General features: G+C 44.1%; 2 protein-coding genes across 9 annotated transcripts in view; both read left to right on the forward strand.

Moving 5' to 3' along the window:
* Positions 1–531: 531 nt before the first annotated feature.
* On the forward strand, positions 532–4,268 carry wdr89 (WD repeat domain 89). Its single transcript, XM_035609949.2, has 2 exons — positions 532–760; positions 1,324–4,268. The coding sequence occupies exon 2, from the start codon at positions 1,354–1,356 to the stop codon at positions 2,491–2,493; it is 1,140 nt and encodes a 379-aa protein (XP_035465842.2). The 5' UTR covers positions 532–760; positions 1,324–1,353; the 3' UTR covers positions 2,494–4,268.
* Positions 4,269–5,306: 1,038 nt separating this feature from the next.
* The window catches only part of ppp2r5eb (protein phosphatase 2, regulatory subunit B', epsilon), a 32,706-nt gene continuing 16,566 nt past the window's right edge, over positions 5,307–21,446 (forward strand). Inside the window, exons 1-2 of one of the 8 annotated variants that reach the window (XM_047337742.1) lie at positions 5,307–5,770; positions 14,714–14,874. In XM_047337742.1, coding sequence (XP_047193698.1) covers positions 14,718–14,874 — 157 coding nt within the window. In that variant the 5' untranslated portion in view covers positions 5,307–5,770; positions 14,714–14,717. The other 7 variants (XM_047337743.1, XM_047337741.1, XM_047337739.1 and 4 more) reach the window with 7 other exon arrangements.

Genomic DNA, 21,446 nt, shown 5'->3' on the forward strand with positions numbered 1-21,446 from the left:
AAAAAAAAAAAAGTAGTTTCCTTTTGGACACAATACGGGGGCAAAACGCCTAATGTGTCTAAAGGGTCATTTCATTTCAAATTATTTTCAAATCAATCTCAATCTATTGTGAAGTAAAAAAACAAATGTCAATTGTCACTGTGGCAGAAAATAAAATTCCATCAATAGAAATAGAAAATGTATATTATGAAAAGAAATAAACATTTCAATAGAGCATTTCTTCAATATATGTCTTCATAATTTTATATATTTGTTCATCTTTCACCCAAACTCATTAGTGAGTCTGAATCACAGCAGATGTCAGACACATTTTGTGTCTAAATTATGAATAATTAAACACTGAATTTAAAAAATAAATAAATATTTACTGCTGTAAAATATATATTTAAATATCTACTAATAAATAAAATCTTATGATCTGGGTCTGTAGACGTTAAAAAACAAAATAAAAATGAAAAAATATTAGTAAAACAAGACATTTCCGGAAGTAGCGGAACCTTTCATTGAGCGAGCGAACGTTCCGAGCCGGCTGTAAATACGGTAACACAGAGCGTTTCCTCCATGCGTGTGTTTGAGTCAAAGTAATGTGATTACATTATTATCGCTGTTTATCAGGAGGAATTTAAATTAATTCTAATAACGTTTATTGACATATGGGCGAAATATCGTCACCGTGTTTTTGTGACTGACGCGCACAAATAACTAAATAACGTTTCCGGTCGTTTTTTAAAATTCATTGGTGGGAACTTCTGCAGAGAAGGTGAGTTAAAAACAACAATAACAACAACACACGAGACATTCATAACTATATCATAAACACACGCGCATTAACCGAGTAAAGATCCCGGTTTTTCTTCTGGAGTCTTAAGAAGTTTGCCGAAGACTTCGCCAAACTCCATTCAAAAGATTGTAGATTTTGTTTTCGTCTTCGCTTCGTGTTAAATATAAAGATGACATTGACATAACTTTTGACTTTTTATGAATTGTTCTGCTTCTGTGCCTCATTCGGCTTCAACCTAGTCCATTAAAAGGTACATTGTGAAAGGTCATGTACTTTGGTGAGAGAGGAAACGTGAATAAGTGGCTCGTGTTAATCACTGATGAGCAGCTGGAGCTTTAATATTCACTGCTTGGTGCTTTTATTTTAATGCCGAATTGTAGAGTCGAGTCTATTGATTGATGAAACATATAAAGTTATGTCCTAATGTACATGTTACCATGGCCAACAAGAGAGAAAATGTTAAAGTATTAGAATTTTGAATGAAGATTTGCCCTTGAAGATGAATTTTTCAGAGAGAATAATTGAACCTCCTTCCTCTTCAGGGTGGTTGGTGGCTTCAACGCTGAGCGGCCATGGAGTGTTTGGAGGAGAAACTCAAAGGTCTGTCCGTCGCCCGGCGCTCTCGTCCGGAGGAACCCACCTACCTGCTGCACGTCGCCCTGCAGCCCACTGGCCTGCTGGCGGTCGGCTGCTCCGACTTCTCCGTCCACCTGCACAACAGGGACACGCTCCACCTGGTGGGGGAGTACCGGGGACACGCCGGGCCGCTCTGCGGGGTCACCTCCGCCCACGGTTCCCCCGACCTCCTCTACTCCGCCTCCGCGGACGGGACAGTGCGAGGGTGGGACGTGCGCCGCCCCGGGACGGACGCGGTGCAGGTGTTCAAAAGCGACCCGTCACACAGCTACTGCAGCTTCGACCTGAGCTGCAGCGACGCGCTCCTATGCGCAGGCACCGAGCAGGTGAACGGCGAGGACAGCTTCCTGGTTTTCTGGGACGCCCGGAAACCAGGCGGCGGGCTTCTGGGCGTGTACTCTGAGTCACACAGTGATGACATCACACAGGTGTGCTTCCACCCCCGAGACAAAGACCGCCTGGCTTCCGGCTCCACGGACGGCCTGGTCAACGTGTTCGACCTGAGCCGGGGAGCAGAGGAGGAGGCGCTGCTGGCCACCTGCAACAGCGACTCGTCCACCGGCTCTGTCTGCTGGTCTGGGGCGGACTACACCCAGCTGCTGTGCCTCAGCCACGACGAGGGGCTACACCTGTGGGATCTGGGCCAGCTGGACACAGAGGAGCCCCTCACCGTCTTCAGCACCGCTGACGCCCGCAGCCTGACCCCGCTGGCGGACGGCGGTGGAGTGGACTACCTGGTCGGGGGCAAGTGGCTGGAAGAGGCGCGCACGCTGCTGGTGGTCGGAGGGAAGAGCAGCGGGGACCTCCACCTGATGGGGTGCGACGCCGGGGGGCTACGAGTGCTGAGGAGTCTGGAGGGAGGCCACGCCTCCACGGTGCGCTGCTTCCTGTGGGACGCGGCGGTGGAGGCGCTGGTCACAGGGGGAGAGGACGCTCAGCTGTTGCTGTGGAAACCGGGAGGGGTGGAACTCACCACGGGCAAAAAAGAGTCAATGAAGAGCGACTCGGCGTTGAGACTCAAATCCAGACCGCATCAGAAACACAAGTACCAGAAGGAGAAGAAGGTGAAGACCTGAATGGAACACGGGACATTTCAACAAGTCTGGAAATCATGAGACAGTTCTGAGTGTGTCGCGCTGCTGAAGTGACTCAGTGTGAAGACTTAAGTCTGCTTCATGTTTAAAATGGACACTAATTTTCCCACAATGCAATGCACGGAGGAGGAACAGCAGGGTCAGGATCACGGATATTAAATAGGAATTAGAATTTCCAGAAGAAAAAAGACTATAATCAATAATCTCCACTCCACCATTATTCTGAATAATTAAATATTTACCATTAAACTAATAATTATATATAAATAGAAAACACATTATTTATTACCAATGAAAACAAGAGAAAATATATATTTTTTTAAGACAAGATTTTTTGATTTAATGACTTTTTAAAAATCCAAATTCAAAACCCCCTAATATCAATACTGATATTGATCCTTTTTTATTGTTAACAGCAGCTGATGATGTTTCAGAAACATGTCATGATTTATGATGTGACTATTTTTTAACAATCTTAATTAATATAGCAGGTTTTTAATGATGCGCACACACACACACACACACACACACACACATCCATCAATCAATCAATCAGGAGAACGAAGAGGAGTGTTTGTGGGATGTGATGTGATGTGTCATGGTTTTGATATTGATCCTCCTCCTGGTGGCCGATGATAATCCAGGCTGTAAAACACTCTTGTGCTGACGCTGAACTTTTTTCATATCCCTGTTTATTGATCTGCTCCTGCCCTACTACATGGTTTTAATTCTTACATCATGTCAGACTGACAGATTGAACTGTTGATTACAAACTGTGACCGGCTGGTGTGACGTCGCTGTTTGTCCGACGCCTTGCATTGAAATTATGTTCGAATATGAATTCAACACTTGAAAACTAATAACTGATTTTCACTTTAGGTTTTTCGGTGTAAAAAATATTTGGTGTAAAAAAATTCTGTGTAAAAGAAATTCAACATAAAATAAATTGACGTAAAAAAGTTACGCGTAAAAGCAATCGATTATATGTGTAACAATATGTAGTTACCGGAAAAGTCAAGTGTAGTCGAACTTCTTGTCACGAATATTTAATATCCAGTGAATCTTTATGACTCAAGCTAAATGTGGCTTCTGTCAGTGAAACAGCAAAGTGGCCACTTTTTAATATCTCCGAGGGAAACGGATGAATTCTTTTACAGCTGGGGGGAAAAAAATTATAATCAAAGATTTTTAAAAATCACAGCAAAAAAAAGGAAGTAAAAAACGTGGCTTTCTATGAAAACAGAGAAATGTGAATGAATATATTCAGACGGTTCTATTTTATTTGTCGTATAAAACTGTGACAAGATTTCTAAGGTTTTCATTTTTAAATTAAAGTTTCTACATGTTTGCCAAAAATCATCATAGTATTATTATTATTATTATGATGTGATGATGTTAGTAATATTTTTCCTTTTAAAGCTGAATGGACTCATTCCTTCCTAGAGCAGCTCTGAAATGGCAACGATTGGAAAAACATGACGGACAGGGAGAGTGTGTGTGTGTGTGTGTGTGTGTGTGTGTGTGTGCGTCCGTGCGTGCTTATGTTGAAGCAAACTCAAAAACATATTAAAAGACATCCAAGACTCTCATTGATGCTTCTTGGTGATTTAAGTGCATAATATATAATTACAAATTAGCGTAACAGTTTTCCCTTTTTCCTCCGACAGCGACGGACATTAAAATGTGGCGGAAAACGAAAGAAGTGAGGAAACTTACACTGTATGTTGACGTCATAAAGATGTTGTGTTTATTTGTTTTTAAAACCCAATATATTGTTCGGAAAAAAAAGTCGTTGTTTGATGTCCACTTTAGTCTGCGATGTCGCCGAACCCTAACGCAACATTTAAAGACCCAGTGTGTAATTTCTGTAAGTTTCTGGCGACATCTGGTGGTAAAGTTGCAAACTGCAACCAGCTGAGCGACGGACAGGGGACACGTTATTGTGGCGCACAGCTGATCAAAAATGATGTTGTCGGTGTCATACAAACCTTTCCCCCTTGCAGATGGAGAGTGGGAAGTGAGAAATGGGACCTTCTGTTATCTATGGGCTCGCACATTGGGCGTCAAAGTGCGGGTACGGTGCGGGGCTGGGCCTCGGGACAGGTTGAGCCTCATTCCAACTCCCACACACACACACACACACACACACACACACACACACACACACACACACACACACACACACACACACACACACACACACACACACACACACACAAAAAACAATCTCTGTCCTTGTCCCTGCCTCCTCTGCCTCTTCCTCCTGCCTCCTGTTCCTCCTCCTCCTCCTCTTCACATCCTCCTGCCTCCTGCCTCCTACCTCCTCCTTCTCCTCCTCCTCCTCCTTCCTCCTCCTCCTCCTCTTCCTCATCCTTCTGCCGTCACCTCCTTCCTCCTTTACCTCCTCCTCCTCTTCCTCCTCCTGCGTCCTCTTCCTCCTCCTCCTGCCTCCTCCTCCTCTTCCTCCTCCTTCCTCATCCTCTTCCTGCATCCTCCTTCCTCCTGCCTCCTCCTCCTCCCCATCATCCTCCTCCTCCTCTTCCTCCTCCTGCCGCCTCCTCCTTCCTCCTCCTGCCTCCTTCTCCTCCTCCTCCTTCCCTCCTCCTCTTCCTCCTTCTGCCGCCTCCTCCTCCTCCTGCCTCCTCCTCCTCCTCCTCCACCTAACCCGACGGATTCAAGAGCCTTGTGTCTCGCTGCCCCGCTGGTGATTGACAGCCGCCGCCGTCCAATCGCAGCGGCGAGCCTCGCCGCCGGCGGCCAATGGCCGGCGCCCGTCGCCGCGCAGCGCGTCCAGCACGCTGCGGTGCGCCTGTGTTATGTGTGCCGTGGTCTCGGCCCCAGCAGTGTTGACAATAGGGTGAAAAGAACCAGCCCCGGATCAGAAACCGAGCGGAGGAAAACACCACGGAGAAAAAAAAGCAGCAGCCCAGGGGTTCGGGGAAAGGCCAGCGGATAATCTAGCGACGGGGAATGTAATTGCGCGAAGCTGAAATCGTTTTTATACAAACATCCGTGCTTTGTTCTGAATGGAAGTTTGAGGATTAATCCCGTTGGAAGGAAACACGCTACTCGTGGGTTTGGCCGTTTTCAGGGCCAAAGATTTTTTTCCTGCTGCTCCGCCGCCGCTTGGGAAGAGCTGTCCGCACCGAGCTGGAGGTAGCCCCTCTCGGTTAGCCCCGCTAGACACCCCCCCCCCCCACACACACACATAGGATACGCTCCTCGCCGCCGTCTCCGTCGCGAACCGCAGAGGATCAAGGTAAAGTACAACGATCGGAGGAGCTCGATCAGCCGGTCGGTTGGTCGGCTGCAGCGTGTCGGGCTCGGCTCGGGACGCGGGACTCGGTGTGTGTTTCCCCCGGCCCCCCCTACAGTCGCCCTGTCAGTCTGTGAGCGCTAGCTAACGGTAGCAGCATTAGCACTGCCCCCCTCCCCCCTGTTATTTACATCTGGGATGATGGGTGATCGCCCAAGTCCGCCCAGGTAACGTTGTCTCATCAGCAACACATGTTAAAAATCTAGATTCCACCCATTGATTGTGTTTTGTGTCCGCTGCTGTGTTGTTTGTGCACATGAGCGTGCGAGCTAACGGGCTAAAGCTGTTCAACTTGAGCTAACCCGCGATTAGCCGTTAGCACTGACGCTAGCTAGCTAGCTAGCTATTCAAAAAGAAAAAAAAAGAAGAAATGCCGTTTTTTGAAATTAAACTTGACGGCTTTTGACAGAAGGCTCCACCGTCTCCATGCGAATCGCATCGACGTGTGGTGCGCAGCCCGAAGAGGCGACTAGTTGTCGGCCAATGCGTTACATTCAGACGCTTTGCAAAACGGTTAATCGGGGGAAGCTAACCGTTGCTAGCCAGCAGCTAACCAGCAGCTAGCTAGCAGCTAGCTGGCTAGCTAACAAGTGAGGGGTTATCGCGCTGTCAAGTTTTGAATATTCGGCTGCTGCCAGGCCCAACATGGACAAGCTAACACCTGCTCCTGAACGGCTTCATATATATAAATATATATGTTTACACATCATGCAGCTGATGGCCTACTCTGTAGCTGTGAATATTTAACACCAAATTGCAATTGTAATCCAATATAGGCTTTATGATTATGATTATGATATTTGAGGTTAGGTGGTGGCTCAGTGTCTGATCTCCTTCGTGGGCACGTTTGGTCTCAAAGTGAAAGCCGATGTTTAATCATCACAGGTTTCAAATACAAAAAAATCAAAAACTGAATTTGGTTAATTGATTGATTGATTTTTATTCATCAATCATAAACAAAAATCAGACAAAACACAAACAGATAAATCACTCGAATAAAAGGATGCGTTGGAGAAGGAGCACAGTACTCATTGTCCTGCCCCAACTTTACAATATCATATTATTGCAAAAAACAAAACAAATGTATGTAAATATGCTGCATGTATATATGCAGGTCATACAATTTCATACTGTACAGCAACACACTAACTAAATTGCAAAATATATGTAGTATCCTCCTTTCTGCATTGGTCAAATATTATTTTCTTGTATCTATTTTTGAGCTGTATAATATTATGGCTTTGTTTGATTTCATTGTTCAGTCCATTCCACAAGGTCACCCCACAAACACACAAGCTCCCCAGAGTCGTTCTTACATGTGGTTGAGACATGTTTAAGCTTTGCTTATAATCCCAAATGAAAGTTGTCTCTGGCTAATACACAGATGAGATACTGTACCTGACTAACTTCTTCCTCTAGACATGCTACAGGATTGTCATAAAAAAAAAAAAAGTATCAGCCAACAAGGGTTCAACATCTTTGTCAGTGAGTTTACATGTAGTGATGTGGATGATGAGAGGTAGATACCCATGGGCGGATGAGTTAGAGGAAAGGTTAAGTTAATGAACACAACTTCTTCTGTACAACTTTTACTTTTGTTTCCCCACCTGTCAGTCGTGTGTGTGTGTGTGTGTGTGTGTGTGTGTGTGTGTGTGTGTGTGTGTGTGTGTGTGTGTGTGTGTGTGTGTGTGTGTGTGTGTGTGTGTGTGTGTGTGTGTGTGTGTGTGTGTGTGTGTGTGTGTGTGTGTGTGTGTGTGTGTGTGTGTGTGTGTGTGTGTGTGTGTGAGAGAGAGAGACAATGGCAGCATGCCAGAGGCCAGGTGTGGCGTCCACTGTGCATTCATTGCCTGTGATTGGTATTTGTGTGAAGGTGAACTGGTCCTTGGTGTTTGGTTCTGTTGCTCTGGCTCATCTTCAAGGTTCTTCTGAATGTCACGCCAGGTTGAGGGCCAGGTCCTGCCCCCCACCCCCCCTCACAGATAACTTAACATCCAAAGTCTCCTGTGTTTATGGTGGTGCTGGTGTAATCAGCTCTGTGCGTGCGTGTGTGTGTGTGTGTGTGTGTGTGTGTGTGTGTGTGTGTGTGTGTGTGTGTGTGTGTGTGTGTGTGTGTGTGTGTGTGTGTGTGTGTGTGTGTGTGTGTGTGTGTGTGTGTGTGTGTGTGTGTGTGTGTGTGTGTGTGTGTGTGTGTGTGGAAAGTTGCTGAGACCATTTGTTCTTGACAGTGAACGGGCGTAATCCTCCCGAGAATGAATCACACTCAATTTAGACGTCACAGTCACAGATTGCAGCGTTCGGTCAACAGTGAACTGGTCAGAACGTTATCCATTAATCGGTAACTCTAGAAAATGAATTGGCTAAAAGAAAGAAGAAGAAAAAATCCCGCCCTTTGTCACACATTAATAATTTATTCGCCATATTCGGCACAACATTTCTCTCGGTTCCTGGAGGCAGTCGTTGCTTCGTAGCTTCAATTTCAATTCAATTCAATTTTATTTGCATAGCGCCATATCACAACATACATTGTCTCAAGGCACTTTACATAGTGAGGTCAATATTACAATATCACAGGGAAAACCCAACAAATCCCACAAAGAGCTAAGCACTTGGCGACGATGGAGAGAAAAAACTCCCTCTTAACAGGAAGAAATCTCTGACAGAACCGGACTCAGTTGTGGGTGGAACATCTGTCCCGACCGGTTGGGGTGAGGAGAGAGAGGGGGAAGAAAGGAGAGGTGGGAGGAAAAAGGGGGAGAGGAGACTATTGGGGAGTATTTGCAGAAGTTTTATGAAAGTGTTTGGAAGATTAATCAAGAAAAAAATCTGTTGATTAAAAGTGGATTTCAAAAAGTAGATAGTTGCAGTTATAAGGTTCATCATCGTCATATCAGACTAAATATCAGTGTTAAATCAACAGTTCCCGCGATCTTTGTTTTGATCTTCAGTTCAGACGAAGGATTTGCAATGATGGAACAAATTCACAACTAAAAGTTGAGACAAAAAAAACTACAGTGAGTGAAGTTCGATTTCTGCAGATTCCACTTTGGTCCACAGATGAGATCCGTGAGTTTCCCTCCTGCCAGCCTCCGTGTCTGTCGTCTTGTTGGTGTTTTCCGTTCCCTCTCTTCAGCGTCTTTCTCTCTGCCTGTGTGTTGACTTCCTGTTCAACGGCAGCTCCCTCCCACCCGCCTTTTCCTCCCTTTCTGTTGCTCTCTGCACCCCCCCCCTCTCTCTCCTCTTTCCTTCCTCCTTGTTCTTTAATCCCACCCTCCCCGGGCCTGTTCGGGTGTCATCAGCTCTCTTACGTAAGAGGCATTGGGCGGGGGGAAACGGCTCTGGTGCTCGGCTGCCACACACCTGACCAGGCAGCCGCCGTAGTCTCGTCGTTCCTACCCGGTGTGTTGTGGTGGCAACCGGAGTGTTCTCGTCACTAGCCTGCTACGTGGGGGGGAGAGAGAGAGAGAGAGAGAGAGAGAGAGTCACTGATGGTTGTACATGGGGATTCCAGTGCCCCTTTGCACAGGTAAGAGAAATCAAGTTTTTCTGAAGGTGACAGATCGTAGCTTTTATCCGTTTTTTCCCCGAGAGGATGAAAGCGGCGGCGGCGGCGGCTCATTTTTAGTAGATGTATCGTTGCCGCGGATGATGCAGCAGACGGAGACTTGAGTCGGCCGCTCATGAATCTTTTTTCCTCGCCGCTTATCGAGAGGCACAACTTCACAGACGCTTCCTAAAATGCAGCGCTGTCACGTTGACCATCTCTAAATGAAGCGGATTTGCTGTAGTAAGTCGTCCTGGCAGAGGCTGAGTGTTGTGTTAGGATGTGTCTGTGGGTGGACTATTTAAAACGCTACTTCCTGACTTTAGAGCTGCAACTATCATTTATTTTCCTTGTTGTTTAATCTGCCGTTCGTCTTCCTGTTAAAAATCGATGAATAGTTTTGTCCATAAAAGATTTTTAAAAAGTCAAAAATTCCAACTTTTTTAAAATTCCCCTATTTTGTCCATTATTATTTAATCTGCCAATCAATAGCGAAAAGTATAGTTTTTTTCCAGGCAAAGTGGAGATTGTCTGATTTTTTTATTTTGTACTGATCAATGGTGCAAAACATCCCAAAGATAATCAATCTACACTTGTCATCTGATCCTCATGTCAGAGAATTTGGAAACTGCAAATATTTGTCACGTTTGCTTAAAAAAAAAAAGATAATTATATTTTTTTAATCAAAATAGTTGCAGATTTATTCTGCGGCAATCGACTAATTAATCAAATAATTGTTGCGTCCTCTTACCCTTTTTCTAATGACATAAAAGCAGCTACAAGGCGAATAGTTTAATCCGTAATCTTTTTTCTATAGGGAAAAAATTATAGTTTGCATCTAAGTGAAACTTTTTTTGGGGGGGGGTGACGACGGCTGTTTCTCCTAATCAGCGTCTCGACATTAAAATAAATAAAATCCAATGGTGTGGAAGAGCGAGTGCGTCAGAGCGGCTGCGCTTTAAGCCGTTAGCCGCAGTTAATCTGAGAGTGAAGGTGATTCTCCGAGGCCTCGGCCCGACTCGGGTTTATTATCTGTGAGAACACGACACACAAACAGGTGCTGCGGTGTCGGTTGTTGTTGCTCGCGATAAGACTTGAGCTGCTGTTGGGACGTCCACACTTTGTATGAATAGTGCTCAATGTGTGGACGTGAAATTAAAAACCATTGTCCGCTGCTCGGTCTCATAGCTCGACGCAGAAGGAGCTTCAGATTAATGGAGAATTAAATGACCTGACGAACATAAGACCGATTGGTGCTCGGCTGCTATTCCTGGTGACGATGCCGAACAGGAAGCTGATGGATCGTTAACAGCTGTTTCGTTACTAAAGAGACGACTGCTCCCGTGATTGGTGTCGTCATATGTGAATCTGCATCTGCAGGGGACAGTGACATTGACAAATCTATTATTTTTCAGACCTACGATTGATTATTTAGTCATTATTAAGTCAGAAATTTTTAAATGCAAAAATACAAGTTCCCACATCCCAATGTTGTAGTGTTTATTCACCACAGCTGCAACAATCACCGGATTGACCGATTCATCAGGCAACCATTTTGATATGATACGTTTCGTTGTCACATCTATAATATATTTGGGTTTTTGGACTGTTGGTTGAGTAAACAAAAAATGTTCTGGAATTTTATTGACAAAGCAGTTAATTGATAAATTGATTAAACCCCCCGAGAAGCTGAATCAAGCTAATGTTGGCGATTTCTTTTTTGCTTGATAATTAAATAATTAAACCTTCTGTCAATTGACTGATCAATGAATAATTGATTATTTCAGTGGAGATTGAACAGCTTAGAGTTCCTGTAGTGTCTTTATACAGGAGGTTCCCTGCCTCACCAGAAACAAACTAACATTACACTTTGTGGGTAATAATGGGTTTATTAATTTTTGTCAAAAGTCGTGTAGTAGAGTGTAAAGCAATCGCCCAGGAAGGGACAAGGGGGGGGGGGGGGGATTCCACATAAGTTTCGATGTGCTTCCGGGTCGGTTCAACATACGACGGAAAAACTGGAAACAAACCAAACACAACAACGGAGCGCACACACCCGTGGGAGAGGTTGACAGACTCTTTATTTTGATGTTGGACACAAACGTAAAGACATTAAAATCAGCGCAGGCTTGGCAGCGAACAGGGTTTGAACACAAGTGAGAGACATCGAGAGACGAGTTAGCGTGAGGGGACACTCGACCTGACACTCCCGGTTGAATTCATTAGCAACCAAGTGAGAGATCTTGCGAGATTTTGCATAAGTAAATTTTTTTTCCCCTCCGTGTCCGGGGCTCTGTAAAGATAGGATCATTTCCAGGTCCTGATAAGTTTTGGAAATTGCCAAGAAATGCGTGTTAAAAAACCCCCTGAAAACCGATGCGTTCAAACCAAATCAACACATAATTTTTTTTCATTACGAGAGGAAATTGATGTGGAACTATCTTGCATTGCACCCACACGCTGACAAGTCTCTAACCACACATGCAGATGCTGCATCGCCGTAATTATGAATCACTTTTAAAAATGGCCGTAAGCTGAATGTGTGTGTATGATCACGGACGATCAGCTGTGCTGCCGCAGCTCGCTTCTACTGTACATGTCTCTCACTGTGTGAATCCGTCCGTTTGTCCGTCCGTGTGTTTGTGTGTGTCCGTCCGTCTGTGTGTGTGTGTGTGTGTGTGTGTGTGTATCCGTCAATTATTACGTCCTCCAGATTTGATTCTGCACCAGATTTTTCGTCAGGGTGTTCAGTTTTGTTGTTGTTTATGTCTCGTGGAAGTCAGGATGTGTTGTTTCTAATGTTGATGACATGGTGAGGAAATAAGAGATTGATATTATATTATTTTATCTATAAAATCAGTGATTAAACTCAGAGATATTAAGTCAGTGATTGAGTTTGGAGGTTGATAATGATACCAGTCGTTTTTTTAAGTGATGTAGCTTCATTTAAAGTAAAATATCTCAACAACCGTTGGACGGATCATCATTTTATTTATAGTCGCCATAAATGTCTGTGCCAAATTGAATGACTTCACATTATAAAGGATTGATTGATTATGCAGTGGCACTAAAAAAAATGCTCATCTGCTGCAGGAAACACAACTTGCCAGCCTGCTAATAAAAAGCTATCCACTTTAATAAGAAAAAACAGTTTCTTTTCAATATAATGTAAAATTAAAAGCTCTGTAGCAATGTTACAGTTTTATTGTGTCCTCGTCTGCAGTTTCCGAGGTCACTGAGGGACTTTGACCCTCTGCTGTTAAAGCCACACGGACCTTTAAGTCCATAAAGATTTTACTTAGGGCCACGATTGCATGAAAGCAGAGGAAGGTCATGTGATGTTGTCAAAAGCACCAGAACAGCTACGTGCCACGCTGACCTCGTATCGACATCGGCACGTTAACGCCGGGCCACACTGCATCATTTGCAGCCTCATCGCCATGTGTATAAAGTTTTGTTCGCAGGTTTTATTTAGGGTTTCGTCTCCCAGACTTTCAGTTGACCTTTCACCTCATGATTTCACCTTTTCATGTTTTCTACGTTTCTTTCTCGTGGGTGTGGTACAGTGAGAAGAGTGACTGTGGCTGCGGCCTGTACTTTGTTGTTACCGGCAGATTTGTGTCGACGTGTTTTTATTTTTAATTTTTAAAACACAGAGTAATCTGAAGCAAACACTCTGCAGTGGACGTTTCCTCGGCTTCCTCCCACTGTGGCAAGCCAGCTCCATTGTGTGTGTGTGTGTGTGTGTGTGTGTGTGTGTGTGTGTGTGCGCGTGTGCCTGTGCCTGTGTGCCTGTGTGTGTGTGCGCGCGCCTGTGTGTGTGTGCCTGTTCGTTGGCAGGTATGACGGCGGTGTGTGTGTTTGTGTGCTAACCAGGGAAAATGAGGCTGTGTGCTTTGGCTCCACAGGTTTGTTGTGAGACTATTAAAAGGCTATTAATGTGTGGGCATGTTGTTGTCTGTCTGTCTCTTTTCATATTATTTTCTTTATGTGATTTCTTTTCCTTTCACGAGTTATAACTACCAGAGATAAACTCGTGGACTCTGAGCTGCATGATAAAGGCTGAAGAATGTGTGTCTGCGGTGATGAAGAAGAAACCAATTTGACTTCCTGTTGTTGAGAATTCAACTCAAATCAAATGCAGCTTGTAAAAGTAAAATGTTTGGTTTAGGGTTTAAGGATTGAGGAATTAGTTATTATATATATCCATCATTTAGTATAATAAGGATAAAATCATCAGGTTCTGTAGAGGTGCGTTCACAACAATGCAAATTCTTCAAGATGCGAATTTCCTGTTTACTTGCTCCTGTTGAAATATTAGAATGTCGCCAAAGCCAATTAGATGTTACATAGGACGTAAGATGCTTTAATGGTGGTTATAAATGTACAACAACATTTTTATAGGTAACTCTCGGAGACACCTGCAGCAATATAAACACAAGATAAGGAAGAGAAAAAAAATCCCGAATATATACACAAAAACTAAAAGAAAAACATACAAATAATCCAAAAATATAAAAAAATCTTCAGAGTCTGAACAGGGAATATTCTCTGGTCGTATTTAATCGCATAAGTAAATGTAAATGATCCTGCGGCCAAACTTGCACAAGAAATGCGATGCGAAAATTCACTTTGCGTTTGGTGTGACCGAAATACAGTAAATATTATACAATATAATATATAGACATAACATTTTTGAAATGATGTTGTCTTAGCCCGTCCTAAAAAACATATTAACAAATTAAACCAGTAAAACAAACTTCTGGCAGTTGTTAAAAACTCTTTTAATGAAGAAAATTTTATAATTCGTATTCCCAGAATGTGCCTAAGAATAAAAAAAAAAATACTGTCATGATGATAAATATATATGATGTATTAATGAGCCTGTAGACTGTAAAAAATTTTTTTTATTACTGTAACTCAAACAGTGGGAAGTGAGAGGGTGGTGACTGGTCATAATAAGTGATATTATGAAATTAAGCATCATTGTGAAACATGGTATTATGAAATATTTTTTAATATTTCATAATACCATGTTTCACCATGTTTCTTTATAACTGTTATTTTTGAAATAAGATTTTTCTAATAATTAAAAATAACTATATGTGTAACTATGAGTTTGGATGGTTTATTAAATCATTCCACAGTTAATTGATTCTTTTCATTCATAATGAATCCATTTCATTCAGAGGACGTTCTGATGCTGGAGTTTGTTTTTAAATAGGAACTGAAATCACATGTCAAACATCATAAAATCAGAAATTAGCTTTATATAAAAAATCTTATATCTGTGAAATATTAAAACTGCTTGTGTAATGTGAGTGTGTCTCTCTCCCTCCCAGCAGGGCTATGTCCTCGGCAGCCACCACGTCTCCATCTGTGGACAAAGTGGACGGATTTTCACGGAAGTCTGTCAGGAAGGCCAAGCAGAAGCGGTCGCAGAGCTCGTCCCAGTTCCGCTCTCAGGGCAAACCCATCGAGCTCACGCCCCTGCCCCTGCTCAAGGGTAAGAGATGGAGGCTGAAATACCCATACTACATGTTTTATTTTGAAAAGATCCATCACATAAGGGAAGCGGGAAGCCTGCGCCTCATAAGGTGATGCCGCCTCTGATTTAACCTTTGACCCCTCTGTTTTGGATTATTGAAGTCAGCTGTTCACACGAGGTCAAGTGAACGAATGAGAATTTACATGTAATCTGCTTCAATCAGCTTGAATGCAGCCTAATCCCGAACTCGTCCTCGTTGAATTAATATTATTTGTCGCGTCCATTCATGGCGCCACGGCTGCCACAAGTCACTATATACTATATACTATATGTGACTACTGTGAACGTCTTCGTGTCAACGTGCTCGACAGATTATGAACCGACACGGTGAGCGACATGTCAGTGACTTAATTGTAAAAGGGGCCAGCGGTTAAAAGCACGTTGCGTGGAGGAAGGGAAATTATGAGTGGCAGAAATTAACAGTCACTGGAGGCAAAATGTAAGAAAATGGAGTTTAAAATTACTAACGACGTGTGTGAAAATCATGCATTTGTTTCTTCAGACGCGATCAGCGACGAAAAACATAGACAAGACTTCACAAAAGAGTACATTTGCATTCTTATCCTTTAAAATCCACGTAGAAATATTCCCAAAATCCTAATATTCAATCACCTGGAATAACAGGAGTAAAAACATATCACGCTCTTCAAGGATGTGGTGTTGTTAATTCCATGGTGCTGGAGGACCTTTGGTTGCACGTCACATAATTCTTTGTATTTATGCATATGTTTCCCTGAAGTTCAAGCGAACATCTTGTATCTTTGGAAAACGTTTATTTCCTCAAGTGTAACACGCAGGTAATTTGGGTTCAGACGATTATCACAACTCCACAACTTGGTTTTTTGCTACAATACAACTCTATTAATCATGAAGGCAAAAAAAACAAAACAATGACTCGCTTTAAAATACTAAAAGGCGTGATCCATATAAAAGTGAATTAAAAGATTAAGTAAATTATCCACATATAGATATTTAAGTTTTAAATTCAGATCTGGTCACTAAAGCGTCCGATGAAACGCAGCTGCTGCACCCGAGTCGGTTGTTTTCCTGCTGCGGAGTCTGGTTGGACTCGTTTTGTGTCTGAGGGCTGTTGATGGGTCTGTGCCAGTGTTTGTGTGTGTGTGTGTGTGTGTGTGTGTGTGTGTGTGTGTGTGTGTGTGTGTGTGTGTGTGTGTGTGTGTGTGTGTGTGTGTGTGTGTGTGTGTGTGTGTGTGTGTGTGTGTGTGTGTGTGTGTGTGTGTGTGTGTGTGTGTGTGTGTGTGTGTGTGTGTGTGTGTGTGTGTGTGTGTGTGTGTGTGCGTGTGCATGAGTGATTTACGTGCCCAGACAGGTAGATCGTCCTGATGAATCACTGACGTAGGAGAAAAACATATCGTATCTGAATCTTTAAACTACAGATTCCAGGTTCAGGCACAATCTCTGCATGGTTCATATTGTATGTTGTTATTATTATATTCTGCTGTGAAAGATTAGATTCAGACAGTTTTGCCATTGTATCCATTTAAATCACCTACGTGTTAAACAATTCATTGTCATTCTATTATTTTCTTAGATGTATGATCAGATAAATTTTTTCCAGTATTTCACATGAAATAATCTTAGAAAAAAAACGGCACGCTACACGATCCTTCGCCAGGAGAAAAGTCTCCAAAGGACGTTTTGTCACAAAATCACACGTGTGGGAAAAAAACATGATACACGCTTCTTCTTCTTCTTCTTCGAACGTTGCTGTGTTGCAGTGCTCCACTTCCTCCCCCGTGCTGTCATTGGCTGTAGCGCGTCAACACCATTGACCTAGTCGTTGACGCACTCGCTGCCAGTCACAACCCAGCTCACGCTTCAGGATTTGGTTCTCAGTGTCGATTTGCCGAGACCTGACTTTACGTGGATTTTCCTCCTATGTGCTTTTTGTGGTCAGCGAGCGCCAGAAATTGTCAGTGAGCGGGATAATTGGGGCTTAAATTCGACTAGTGTGAACTCGGCATTAGTTGAAAGAGAAAAGACAGATTAAGATATAAAAATAAATGATTGATAAATGAACAGGAAACACAAGGACACAGAACTCAAACAGAAGTAGAACATTTTAATTTCACGGGGCTAGTGGAGCGTCTTCACATGTCACAGCTCATTTCATCTGGTGTTGTCCTGATGCAGATCACAGTGAACCGGGCAGTGTGCGGTTTGCATTTGGCGTGGTTAACTCTGCGACGGCAGGAATGCTGCCAGACAGAAACCAGACGGATCCACCACCTTGTCGGGAGTTTAATGGGAAAAAAAAAGTCTCACCGTTCAAACGTCTCTGTTCATGCTCCACTTGAAAACCTGCTGTCCTCATGTAAACAGAGCCTCGTACTGTCACTGTCCACTGCCGGTCCGCAGGCATCATTAGTTAAAGTGAAAGTACAAACTGTTTGATAAAGATTTAAATATCCAAACAGCATCAAGGCAGAACCGCAGTTCTAAGACAGCGTCACGTCTCACTTCCTGTTTCTGTAAATTACAGCAGGAAATGTTAACGCGAGCGGTCCGACTAACACTGCTGGTGAACTCATTGTACAGTCACACCACTACACTAAGAAACCAGCAGACACAACGTTCTCTCAGTTCGTGTCCTGGTTTATTTTTACGCTCTCACTGTATTTATCTGCGCCTCAGCCGGCACACGTTCCGTCCGTTTCTTTTTTCAGCTCCTCCCTGCTTACGCTTTCACACGTTCCCTTCACATTCACACACAGCTCCCTGCACATTTTCACGCTCTATTCAGATGTGTGTGGTGTTTTAAGACACACAGCAAGAAGGTTCTGGGTTAGAATCCCGGTTCAAACCAACCAGGGCCTTTCTGTGTGGAGTTTGCATGTTCTCCCCGTGTATGCGTGGGTTCTCTCCAGGTTCTCCAGCTTCCTCCCACAGTCCAGAGACATGCAGAATGGGGTCAGGTTCATTGGAGACTCTAAAATTGACCGTGGGTGTGAATGTGAGCGTGAATGGTTGTCCGTCTCTGTATGTGGCCCTGTGATAGGCTGGAGACCTGTCCAGGGTGAACCCCGCCTCTCACCCAATGTCAGCTGGGATTGGCTCCAGCCCCCCGCGACCCTTAAATGGATAAAGCGGTAGACGATGGATGGATGGTTGCAGCAGTGTTGTCGCAACGTGATTGAGTGTACAGCCGATTGGTATTTGAATTTCCTCTAACAGCGGCAAATATTTAAATGTGGCGGAAAAGCAAAAGTAGCGAGTAACCGACATTGACGTTATGAAGATGTAGTGATGATTTGTTTTTTGAAACACATATATTCTTCGTTCCTGTGATTCCTGACCCGGCAGTAGTCAAACGCAGCGTTTAAATGCTAGAGTGTTAAAAGTGTTCCTTCCCCAAAAAATACATGAGGTGTTGTCTGCCATCTTTTCAGAATTCGAGGAGAAACGAGAGATTTCGCCAGCGGTGAACCAGTATACGACCTCATTCTTATCGTGTTGTCGGCCTCAGACCTACCTAGAAAGAATCATTGTAAAGGGGCGGTAAGCGATTTTGGAGAAGGCTGGTTTCTCTCTTTGTTGTTGTTGTTGTTGTTGTGATTTTACTGCTCTGGCCCGGCTGCGAACCCGCGACCTTAGGTATGGGAGTCCGACGCACTAACCACGAGGCCAAAACCGCGAAGTTGCAGTGCCGCCCGCCAGCGCGTTACTTTACGTGTCGCCGAATGATGTTTACAAACTACACTCTCAATTTTTGTTTTCGATTTACAGAACCAGACCGCAAGGAAATATTCGCTGGATTTTTACAAAGCGTGTGTTGCTTTAGAATCACTTACTGCCCCTTTAAATGTTGGTGTGGATCTGGACAGAGGGGCAGAGCCAGGAATGTTATTTAATTCACGGATCTTGATGGAAACAAATCAGACACATTAAGTGGACTGATTCTATGAGTGTGTGGCGAAGATATGAGCACTAACCAGTTACGTTCTAGTTTTTGAGTGATGAGTTGTGCTCATATTTATCTGCATGATCATGAGACTTGTACTTTCAGTCTGTAGCTGTGGTTTCTAGACTATAATTCTTGTTTTGTGTGATCAGGAACCACTGCTACACTGACGACTTCCTGTATGGATAGCAGAAGGATTATGATCTTTTACTCCCTCCACGTAAAGAAAGTGTGAGGACAAGGATGGAGTCAGACCTCTTCCCTCTCGTCCGTCGAGAACTTCACGCTGCACGTTCAAAAAACAGTTGACATTCTGTGAGCAGCAGAAAAAAAAATCCCCCACGTTCCAAACCACTAACCCGTAAGATTGAATTTATTAAATGAAATCAGCCATTGTTGAGCGACGGGGTCTGACCTCACACGACCGTAACGCATGTGTGGCCTTCAGGTACAGTACGCCACACAATCACCAGCCCTTTTTTACTCTCCTACCTCTTAATCTCTCAGCGTTACGCAACGACAGAATCAGGAAGTGCTTCACTTTATCAACTGGCCCCCGAGGCTCAACCCATCTGGGAATGTTGTACACTAGTATTCAGAGAACGAGGTCGGAGTTCTATATTTTTTAAGATTGTTTTAATTAATTAATTTGCTGCTTCAAAGCCGCATGTTTGTGTATTATTTAAAGTTATAAATATGTTGTAGTTTCAGTCTCAAGGTCGTTTTTTTTTAGTTTTCTTTAGATTCGCCCTTGTCATTTCTCCCATTTGTTTGAAGTTTGAAATTCCCGTTTGCCTGCCGTGTTGTGGCGCAGGACTTAAAGACGGAGTCAGACAACAGATTTTGTTTCCAGGACACGGCAACTCTCGCTCTTTTTGAAAAAGGATTTCCTGTTTTCTCTTTTGCTTTTCTGTTTCTTCCTTCAGCACATGAAGAGGATGTGATCGTTCATCAGAATGTGGCATTCATGAAGTGATTCCTTTCGTCCACACCTCGGCAAAATCCAATCCCTGAATGTCCTTCATTTAACCTTTTCTTGGTGGGATGTATTATTCGCTTTTTATTTATTCAATGGAAGAAGCTGCTTTGCTGCAGGTCTTCCTCTTGTCTACCTTCCGCCTTGAGGTAGACGGCCGCAGTGGAGGTGGGCGAACATCTGTATCCTCAGTGATGTCACACAAATCACATCTCCTCCTCCTCCTCCTTGGTTTAGTCACCGTCACAGGTCAGACTTTAAACCAGCGATGACGAGCAGGGTCTCGGTTGAGGCCCGGTGGATTACATAAATCCCACCGTTTGGCAGCGCGTCTCGTTCCTCGAACGTTTAGAGGAAGACAAGCAGGGCGCAGTTTCCTCAAGGGGGGGGGTCCCCCCCGGGGCAGAATGCTTGAGGCACACACGGCCAGGATTTTCTTCCTTGTAGGTCTCCGAGTGAGACCTCTGTCCTGAAACCATACCTCACACTTTTGTTGGTTGTTATAACATCGGTTAGATAAGACCTGTTGTGAAGTGAGCGGATTGGAACTGCAGCGGTCGGTTGCCTTTCAATGTTCCCGCTCGGTTGGATCCTCTGTCGATGGCTCACTGTCCCAGTGGCCGCTAGTCAGCTGACGTCGTTACCGTAGCGACAGTCACACATTCCTCTGGCAGAATCTGTTTCTGTGACAGTTGAAGGTTCAGTGTGCAGAGACCCCTCGCCCCAACAAAAATCTTTGCGATCGAACCACGATATATGTCCAGCAACCGCTGAAAAGCTGCTATGCATCACGAAAAAGTACACTTATTCAAATGTGTTTGCCATTCTGCCCTTGAGCAAGGCGTCATCTTCCAGAACATGCCTGAGGTACGAATACACAACTCCCCTGTGGGACTGTATGCAACTGTGCGAATGTGAAGTAAAAAACAATAACACCCAGGACACTCTTCCTGGGTCCCTGAATTAATAAAGGTTAAACAAAAAATGCCCCCAACAAACTTGGAAAATGGAAATCCGAAGCTTATCTAGAGTACATCCTGATTCTTGTTCTGCCGTCACTCGTGTACGGAGAAAAGTTTCCCCGCCGAGTGGCAAACATTCAGAAGACGAGGGGCAGAGGAAGATCGCCAGCTCCCTGGTTACCACCACGGTCGGCATAGCAACGAAAACATGGCAGCGTCTGGATGAATCCCCTCTCCGTGTGACACGGTGTGAATAGACACTTGCCGGGATATCGTTGCCATACAGTAGGTATTAAGTTGTCTTAATTTACATACCTGTGACAGCCGGCGACATAGTCGAGGCTTCATTGAGTGTTTCCACGGAGACGATCGTTTGAGGAGGGGGAGCGAGGGACGAATGGAGAGAGAGAGAGAGAGGGAGGGAGGGAGGTGAAGAGGAGGAACGAAGCTGGTGGGAAACCTGGAGGAAGTTCAGGAAGTTCTGTGACAGAGGAAGGAAGAGGAATGGAATGGTTCCTGTCGGGGAGTGAACCCCGTCCATCGCGTCCTTCACGTTATTCCCTGTCTCCTCTCCTGCGTTGTGTGAGGTGCAAACAAACCCCGATGTGTTGTTTGATTATGAAAACTTTAAAATTCCTGTATTCAGTTTTCATGAAGCAAGACCTCATCA

This window comes from Scophthalmus maximus, chromosome 15 (assembly GCF_022379125.1).
Source record: "Scophthalmus maximus strain ysfricsl-2021 chromosome 15, ASM2237912v1, whole genome shotgun sequence".
Lineage (NCBI taxonomy): Eukaryota > Metazoa > Chordata > Actinopteri > Pleuronectiformes > Scophthalmidae > Scophthalmus > Scophthalmus maximus.